Below are 10,625 nucleotides of genomic sequence, written 5' to 3'. Positions count from 1 at the left end.
TACGCAGACCTCTCTACCTCCATGAGGTAGTGGTAAGGTATGCGTACACTCTATCCTCCACAGACCCCAACCTAGTGGGATTTCACTTGGCATGTTGTTGTTGTATGTCATTGGATGTTAAAACCACAAATTTCAAAAGTCTTTTTTTCTTAAAACTTGTGACGAGTCAAATTACATCACATAAGTTCGAAGGAAGGGAGCACTTTTTAACATCCACTTCTTTTTTTATAAAATAGGATAGCACCATCTCCTAAAAGGCCGCAAGCGCAGCCACTTCTAACAAAGGCAGGACTGCCATACTAATAAATATTACATCAAGGTAACGAAGAAGTCACCATTAGCATACATGGAAGAATAGAAACTTGTAAAAATGGTTCCAGCAAAGGCATTCCAACTCTTAACATAACTTTCACCGTGGAAAACCAGAGACTTACAAGATGCTGATCAATTCGAGATTGACAAGTGGGAATCCGTCCTTTCAGCTCCTCGATCCGTTTGCTTTTATCTTGTAACTGCTTATCTACACTGTAGACCCATGCCCATGCCAATTTCTTCTTCAACAAGTCTACCTGATTAGAAATCTCCTCTATATGCTCCATGCTTCTAATCTTTCCTTGCAATTCATCAAGTTCTTTCACTATAGGATTGATTGATTTCTCCAGTTCAGCAACTAGTTCATTAGCGTTTTTCAATTGACTCTGAATACCAATCAGAAGATCTTCCACTTGCTGAAGTAGTGTTGCCTTGAAAAAGAACTGCAAAGGATGATGATAGTGGCAGACTAATCAATAAATAGGATCTCCCTCCACTTAGCAATTGCCATTGATAAACTAAAACCATGAAACAGAAAAAGATATAAAATTCACTGAAAAAGCTGGCCAACCTCCAAATGAAATATGAATAAAGCAGAAAAATGGGCTACCAAGTGGAAGAACACAACCATCACCTAATAACATTAGCAATTAAGCACCTCACCTTGAACTTGTCCTTTGAATTTCCTGAATGTAAGAACTCCCTGCTTTTGTCTTGACTCATTATTACACATGGATTTTCCACATCAATCTGCATAATCAAAAATAAACAAACATCTAGAAAAGCTTGTTTCTGTAATTGCATAAAGAAGACGACAATGATGCCCTCCACTTGCTCATTCGTGCTTTTCAAGGAATAAAAGGTCTACCAGTCTCGGCAAAGTAAAGCTCAAACTTCATCAATAAAATTAAGAATAAATTCCCTATTTAGGCACACACTCACATTAAAATGTACTATAAGCTCTTGGAGTTCCTCTCTTTTGGCAGCCACCTTTTTACCTGTAAAATGTCAATTAGATGAAGGAAAAAGACAGGGAAAAACAAGAAGATCCAGGAGGAAATTTACAAGCACCCCATAAGCCAAGAAATAACAAAACAAGCAAGTTAACTTAGTTTAGTTGAGCTCTTGTATCCACAAACATAAATTGGAAGCTTGACGAACTTTTCTTTTATTTTTTTTTATTCTTTTGGCATTTGAATGTTTACTGAATCATCAATTGTGACGTAAGCAATCATTTAGAATGTGAACTGGAAACTGAACATATGATACATAGATGCTGCACAGCCTGATCTCCAACTTGGTGATTAAAATTCAGAAGAATAGCATTATGCTCCTAAAGTTGGGAACTTAAAGGAGGAACAGACAGACAGACAGAAAGAGGAAAAAGTATACTCTGTTGTAAATTAATCAGGCAACACAAACGATATAAACCCAAGTTACTCTCAAATTTAATTGAGAATAGCTAACTCGAGTTCCAAACAGAGATTTCCATATCAAGGTGCTTTAAGAAGACCCTAACAAACTGTCGAACCAAATTTAGAAAGAAAAAAGTGAAGAAGATAAGGTTCAGCTGGACTGTGGACATGAAGGTTTATAGCTAAAGGCATGTTTTACCCCAAAAATTTGGAAGTCAATAATTAACTACTAATAACATCAGTTCTGTAGATATTAAAGAATTTCTCAATAGAATATCTCAGGAAACAAAAAATAAGCAAGCAGACAAGACGAGCATATTCATTAACAGTTATCTTCAAAAAAAATTCAAGATATAATCATATATCACGTAAGTTTAGATTGCTGTCCTTTACATATTCTATATGCCACAGATGCTAGCATAATCTATCAACTAGAAAGAGCTATTGAAATCACTATAGGAAACCTTGGTAATTCTTTAGTACGATAGAACTAGCAGACTCTGAAATCCTGCGCTCTATCATTATGAGGTCACCATAAGCTTCAGCCTTAAAAGCATCCTCTCCTCGGTTTTTCATTTCCACGTGAACAAGGGCATGACTGTGAATAGATACAACAAATTAGCAGCACCTTATAAAGAAATTAGTAGAAATTCAAACACAGAATTCAACTTAGGTTGTCTTGCTGAAAGGAAAAGTGATTAATGAGATAAATACCAGATTGAAGAGCATTTTTTATTAGTAACTAGTTTTCTTAATGGCATCAAGAAGGTGATGCATAAAGAACAAAATACATAGAGTGCAAAAAAAAAAGAGGTTGACAGCTCCATTAGAATGGACCTACGCAAAGGATAGGGAGCTGACAAAGTCCAAACACATTAAGGGGGTACGGTACACCTAGCCTTTAGAGGAGTGGTTTGGAGTTGATATTCCATCAAAGCACCTGCAGTTTCTTCCCAGCCAAACACACAAGCTGGCATCATCTGCAAGATATTCCTCATGGATTTACCGATTTTCCAACACTCATAGGCTTCTTTCATATTTTGGGGGATGACCCAGTAGAGTCCAAAAAATTGAGAGGAACATATTCCAGATATTTGTAGCAACTGTGAACATTGAACAGTATTTCCTTCTTCATTAAGAAAATAAGAGATTCTTCGTTAAATATTTAAAATATTATGAATCCATTTGTTTGTTTTCACTTTTTTTTATACATTACAGGGCAAGATGGGAGTGGCTTCTGTGGCAGACAAAATGAGGGAAGCAACGCTGAGATGGTTTGGGCATGTGAAGAAGAGGTGCATGGGTACGCCGATAAGGAGGTGTGAGAGGTTGGCTATAACAGAAGTTAGGAGGGGTAGAGGTAGACTGAAGAAAATTTGGGTGGGGGGGAGGTGATTAGACAGGAGATGGCACAGCTTCAACTTACCGAGGACATGACCCTAGATAGGAAGGTATGGAGGTCGAGGATTAGGGTAAAAGGTTAGTAGGTAGCCAAATGTTGTCACACTTCATGTGGAAGAGGCAAGGGGCAAGCCTCCTCTCTACTTCTCCTTATTTGTACTACTATATTTAGGAATCATGTAGTTTGTTTGTTCTTTTACGTTTATTATTATCGGTTGCTTCATTTGTTTTGTATCATGTGTGTGTGTGTGTATATATATATATATAAAAAAGACCTGCAAATTTGCTTCCTAACTGGATTGATCTTGGCTTGCATATTATAAAACTTAAGAGCAGTTCGTCATGCGGTTAACTTCAAAGGTGACTTAACAGAAAATAACAGATTACTAACATATGGTTCATTTGATGAAACCATGCACCATCTTTCAATTCATTGTGTTACCCCGCGGCTCTCCGTGAAGTAAGTTTTAAGCCAAAAGAAATTCCAAACATCATCTTGCAATTCACACTCCACACCAGAGGGAAAAGAGATAAAATGGAGAGGGGAAAGCGAATTAGTATGATAACTCACAACCCTCTTCCAGCAAAAACAGGACTTTTAACACAATCCACAAAATAGAGGACAATAAATGCTTCTTTGAAAAATAGAATGAGATAAGGATAACCAAACAATAATAAACCTGCAGCCCGTCTTTATAAAATCCTTTAGTGCATTGGCCCTTTGTGTGCCTCTAGCACGGCTCCCAAATGCCACACATAATGCTGTCAGTATAGCACTTTTCCCACCTACACCAATCAAAAAAAAATACACGAACAACAAATAGTTCATCTCAAGCCGCATTGTGGAAAAGATAATAAAAGCAAACCCCAACTAAGTCAATAATTCACACATACATGGTACTCGTTTGGTGTGAGGGATAAAAATAAATAGTCCTAGGATAAAAAAATTAGTCCAGAGATATAATTTTGGTGTCTTGTTTGGTTGGGGTGTTTGGGATAACTTATCCCACCATTTATACCATAGTGATGGGATAAGCTATCCCATATACATGATGATGATGGGATAAGTAATCCCTAAAAACTAATCCCAGGATTAATCTGGAATAACTTGTTCCCAACCAAACGCTCCCTAAAGTTTAAAAAAATAACCAAAATAACCAAGTTATTTGATCTCAAGTCATATTACTAAAGGCGGATAGAAGGATTCCCCCAGCTGTGCATCTCAAAGTGCCACTCTAATTCAGCTTATTGAGAGTTAACTACCTATCTGCAATTCCCCCAATACAAGTAGAGACAAATACGGGCGCACTTTCAATAAGTAATATGCAGACACACTAGGAGAAAATGAACCTGGCAAAGTTGTACTTGTAAGCACTAAGACAAGTTCTAGCACTTGTACACCTGCTTTGCAAAGGAAACTAGTTCAAATTTTTACCAAGCTCATACTTAATAGCAGGGTATACCCACTGGCCTTTAATTCTGAAATATGATGAATCGAAAAAAGAAATCTTTATTGGTTCTACTATATACATATAGTTGATATATTGAAAAGACATATTCATACTAAGTCTACATGTATTCTCAAGACTTTTTTGGGATAAGTTGCATTCTCATAGAGGACTAGTGAGTGGACAGGGGAAGATGCACAAATTAAAGCCAAGAGTTCAGCCAAACCCATTACTTTAGCTCAAACCATATATATGTGTTAAGAAGCCTACTAGTATAAAGTTCGAACCCACCAACTCAAATGATCAGCTGGTTCAGTGACAATTCCGAACCCATAAACTTCAAATCATAAGTAAGTTGCATTCACACATAGAACTAGTACACATGCACAATTAAAGTCAACAGCTTTAGCTCAAACCCTATACGTGTTAAGAAACCTACTAAACATACACTTAAAGTTCGAACCCACTAACTCAAACGATCAGCGGGGTTCATTAGTATTCCAAAACCATAAACTTCAAATCGTGAATCCACCTTTGTCAATAGGTAAATAAGCTCCCTACAGTGACTCAAAATCTTTCCAAAGGCATGGACCTTTGCTGGAATGCAATTTACTTAGAGCAAACAAAGAACATAACGAACTTAGACAAAGAGGGAACAGGAATCTTACTTCCGTTCTGTCCAGTAATGAAATTAACCCAATCACCGAAATCAATCTCGAGATTACTATGGCACATGAAATTTTCCAATCGGATTTTCGAAATAATACCAGCTTGTAAACGCTTCGGTCTCCCAGTCGGAACCCTATCCGCCATTTTTTCCGGTTGCTTGAGGGTTCTCACTCCCCAATTCCACCGGAGATTGAACTGACGGCAACGAAGTACAATTGTACAATATCTCTCTCTCTGGTAGCGCGAAGGTCTAGGGGTTTAGGGTCTAGTAGGGAACATATGGCGGGAAAGGCATGTTTCGATGTAGTTTAAGGAGTTGTTTACTAGGCGTGATAAGTTGGGATATTTTTTAATTAGATTTATATTATATTTGGTTGACGATATGAATTTCTTCCGCATTATATTTACACGATCAATTAACTATTGTACAAATTTAATATCAAACTCAATCGTGCAATACTCCACTTATCTCATTTGATTTGGAATTATTTTAAATTTATATGGAGATTAAAAGATCAAAATAATTTAATTATGTACCAAATTATCTTATATGTAAGAATAGTATTGATATGATGTATTTGTAATGTTTGTATTAGTAATTTTTTATTCGATCCTTTGATTTTATGTGTTAAAAATAGCATGCATTGCATGATTTCTAGGATAATAGTAGTAGTATTTGTTTATAAAATATCTTCTACAAATACGATGAACAGGAATGTGAAAGAGATTTTAACCGATAGTTATATCTTTAACGATGCTAACATATGCATTAAAATCTTTTGTATTGCTACTATCATAATTTTTCATATATTAATTATACATAATATTATATCAAATAAAATATATAACGAATGTTTACATTAGTCATAACTAAGTTAAAAAAATGTATATTATTTTTAAATACATTTTGAAATGAAGAAAACTTTTCTTGATGGGAAAGGAAGAAAAGTCCCTAAAAACTTGTGGTTATGTGAAAGGTCTTGTTATATTCTATCGAAGAGATAAACTCTTTTGTCTGTATTTTTACACGTTCTTTTATTGGGAATTTTGTCCACACAAATTTTACAGATTTTAATATTATTTGGATTATACAGTCGAATATTATAAAACTAGAGAATATCGAGGAACAGTTTTTGCTAGATTCGATTTGTAATCATGATCATACTTTATTAAAAGACATAAATATCAATTTTTATGTTTGATTAAAATCTGTAAGTATATATTATCACAGCCACGTGGCATATTATCATTCTTTTGAAAGAAACATAGAGTTTTTGAAAAAGAAAAATAAGCAAGAGTTTGTAATTTGATGAACCAACACAAGCATCTTTCTTGACTAGACTATGTTGTAGAAGTTTTATTTAAAATATATAACTATGAAAAGGATATTATCTTACCTTATTTATCATGACACTATTTCATTTAAACACGTATGAGGATCATGTGTGTTGTTCAAACTGATGAATGTATGTTTACTCTTTTATTTTTTTATTTTTGTTTGATGTTTAATATTTATATTAAAATTTGATTATTTTAAACTATATCATGTAGGATTTTATTTGGAAAAAGCGATATATGTTCACTCTTTTATTTAAGAAACTTTCTCATATTTGGCGCTTAAACTAAATCATTAGATACATAATATATATTTATATATATAATTATAATTAATTTATATATATGCTTACTTCATTAGTATTTTATTTAATCATAATAACTTGAATTGATTTAATGTGAATATTTTATGCAAATAAGTATTTATCTATTATATTTGTCTTCAATGATAAGATGTAAGCTCATATATATGTACTAAGCTCAATACCTAATTAATCAGTCAATATATCTTATTAAGTTGTAATAAACAGAATAAACTGAGATGCATTTCACAATAGTATTTATTATTTTTTTCGTTCTTATTTATATATCATTATTTTAGATTTTACGTTCCTTAAGAAACTAGGTTAGTTTACCACTATACCCTTATTTAGTGGTCTATTGAAATCAAGTTTTCAATAAATGAACAAAAATTAATTTATTCTGATTAATTAAATTGATCAACGAACATGTATTAATCATTTAGTTTTCTTATATTGGTCAAAAACATAATTTCAAGGCTAATTAACTCTCAAGGGTAAAACAGAAAAAATAGTGTCATTTATGTATTGATTTTATAAAATGACAAATATTATGAATCATATATTTTTAGTAAAATGGACATATAAATAGGAACGGAATGAGTATCATTTAAAAAATTAATTGTTGTTTAAATAGGAGTTTATAAAAATTGAATAGTTGTTGATTTAAATATGAATTATTATAAAAAGGTGAATATGGACTCGTTTACCTACCTTATAAGTCGTTTGCTATTATATGATACTAATTCATACATCTATGATTTGAACTTGCAAGTTTTTGCAACGTTGTTTGCTCTACTTTGTTTAGATTAGAAATTACGTACCTTGATAATGGTTTAGTTGTTTGAATGGACATTTTACTTGAATGGTTATGGCGTAAATTGAGAAATTATTAAAGTAATTTGACGTTGAATACTTTATTAGGATGTTCATCTTTTTAAAAGAAAGGAACTCAACTTAATTATAAGCTCAATATTGAAAACTCAAAATAAAGTTGATTTACTCTCTTCTTTTATATAGTATATTTTAAACAATAGCAAACATATCGTTTATTGTAGATATTACATATCGCTAATTTAAGATAAGAAAAATTAATATTAATAGTATACCATAACAATAACAACATAGTTGTCTAAGAAATATAGAATATATGCAGAGTTTATTTTTATCTCGAAAAGGTAGAGAACATAAATTCTAAGACACAGATCACTTGCGTTGGATAAAAGAAGCCATAAGTTTGATCAAATCTTTAGATTTCTCAGCTTGAGGATTCTCACACTGGAAGACATCTCAAATATTTTGCAAATTCATGGAATATTCAGAGATCAAATCTAAATAATTTTAGTTCGAGAAATAAGCCACTAACGGCCCTCGAATCATGAATAAATCTTATGAGAGTAGAATTAAAAGAGGAACAAATTTGTACCTACGAAACATATATGCTTATGCTAACCATATACTATAGTTAGACTATTTTTTCCACATAAATTTGTATTAAATAGAAGTGGGCATAATAAGTGGCGCTTAATTAGGATGCTTGCACTATGGCATGTAAAATCGCTTTTAAAAAATTGTGTTCTCATGACTTTTATATAATTTATAATTAAATTAGAAGGTTCTCAATTCTCATATATGTGAAAGTGAGAAACATATTCTCAACGTTTTAGTTATTATTTCTTATTTATTTAAAAATAAAAATTACATATATTACATCTTTAAATTATATCCAAAAAAATTATTCATACACTTTAGCTTTAGATGCATCTATTACCCCTTATTTTTGTTCATAGTTGAGTTAGTACCCCTAATCCATGACAATGATAGATAACATGTAACTAATTTTTATTTAAGCTAAGCGTCTGAAAAATAAAAGAACACATAAAGAAATATTAATTGTAGATGTATCAGTATGACTATACCATATTTTTCTTTTCTCCAAATACTTTTTCATTATCATTCATATAAGCACAAGCACACATTTGACAAAACAAGGTCACGCCATAAGCTATTATGAAATATTTTATCGACTATGTATAAATAATAGAAAGAAACAAAGCGACATAATTTGACAAGCTGGTTAAGCGTTATATATAGGGAAAATTGTATATAATAACAAACTATTAATTCAAATTAAATGCTATAAAATATAGTTTGATCTAATTGTATCTCATAGCAATTAAACTGTTGCTATTTGGCCTCTCTCCTGGTGAATCTCGCTCGCCTTTCTCGTTCTCTCCCCCGCCATCTCGTTTTTTATACAAACGCAAATGTATAAAATGCGTTTGTGTTTGTATAAAGTGAGAGATATTGTATATATACATATATTTTCGTTCCCCTCTCCCAGATCTCGCTCACTCACTCGCCTCTCTCACTTTATACAAACACAAATGTATACATTGTGTTTGTGTTTGTATAAAGCGAGAGAAAATTGTATATATACATATATTTTCGTTCCCCTCTCCCAGATCTCGCTCGTCACTCTCCTAGATCTTGCTCGCTCACTCGTCTTTCTCACTTTATACAAACACAAATGTATACATTGCGTTTGTGTTAGTATAATGCGAGAGAAAATTGTATATACAAATACAAATGCATATATTTTCGTCCTATACACTTGTGATTATACAAATACAATCTTCCCCTGCCCAATTTTCTTTTGTCTTTCTCTCTTTCTCGCTTTATACAAACACAAATTATACAATTGATCTTTTGTATATGTATACCAAAGCAGATTATACAACCGTTTTCTTTTGTATATGTATAGCGAAATTATACAATTACTTTCTTTTGTATATATATAGCGAAATATACATATTTATATTTGTTATGGAGCGCAATTATGCAAACTATAGCTATAGCATACAAATATGATTTTTGTGTTTGCTATATGTGAAAGTTGCTCTTATATATATGTTACTTTTTAAGATTGACTATTCGAATCTCAACTTCAACGTATATTTTTGATAAATATTTGAGAGAGACTTTATTATTAAAAAAAATCAAAATTGTTATCTATTAAAATATTGTAACTATTAAATTTAAATGATCATAAATCAATCTCTCGTGGCACACACTTATTTGTAGATATACATACTCACATGTAATTTTATAAAATATACATATTAAAATGATGATATACTTATATATATTATCAATTGAATTTAAAAAGTCACGAATCTTATCCATTTTATTGAAAATATTTATTTACTTTTACTTTCCACTATTAACGTATGATTTTTTTTTAAAAAAGTACTCATAATATAAATATTGTATAGAGTATGAATATGAAAATATTTTACCTAAACTCAACGCGGTAATAACTAAAAACCTAAAGTAAAGCGCGAGGGCCAATGTGCCTTACAAGGTATTTGTGCCTTACTACTTTAGAATTTTGCTTAACAAATTGATTTAAATTGAATGGGTTCAATAATTAATTGATAACAGTTTTGATTTTTTTGTTATTATGTTATCGGTTCTTAATAGTTTGAGGTTTTTTCTTAATGGGTTAGCATGTCTACAAATTGATAACCAATAAGTCAAATCGATAAACTTCAAAATCGAACGGAACCGAACGATACGTCTAAATAGCGACTTGACTCCATCACTTACATTGTTATTTACATGTAAAAATAGAAAAGAAAAGAAAAAACGTGAAAACACAACAATAAAACAGTTGAATAAATAATAGAGGAGAAATATTATTTTAAACGTTTTTTAATTGTAAGGCTCACACCGACATGCACCTT

At 31.9% G+C, this 10,625-nt stretch overlaps 1 protein-coding gene across 1 annotated transcript; it reads right to left on the bottom strand.

Moving 5' to 3' along the window:
- Positions 1–314: 314 nt before the first annotated feature.
- Positions 315–5,498, bottom strand: LOC125867211 (structural maintenance of chromosomes protein 6A-like). Its single transcript, XM_049547634.1, has 6 exons — positions 5,245–5,498; positions 3,809–3,914; positions 2,192–2,325; positions 1,255–1,310; positions 976–1,062; positions 315–755 (listed from the first exon to the last, which is right to left on the bottom strand). Exons 1-6 carry the CDS (start codon positions 5,387–5,389, stop codon positions 315–317), a joined length of 969 nt encoding a protein of 322 aa, XP_049403591.1. The 5' UTR covers positions 5,390–5,498.
- Positions 5,499–10,625: the final 5,127 nt, after the last annotated feature.

The sequence above is a fragment of the Solanum stenotomum genome, chromosome 6 (genome assembly GCF_019186545.1).
Source record: "Solanum stenotomum isolate F172 chromosome 6, ASM1918654v1, whole genome shotgun sequence".
NCBI lineage: Eukaryota > Viridiplantae > Streptophyta > Magnoliopsida > Solanales > Solanaceae > Solanum > Solanum stenotomum.
This window is presented reverse-complemented; position numbering and strand designations above follow the sequence as displayed.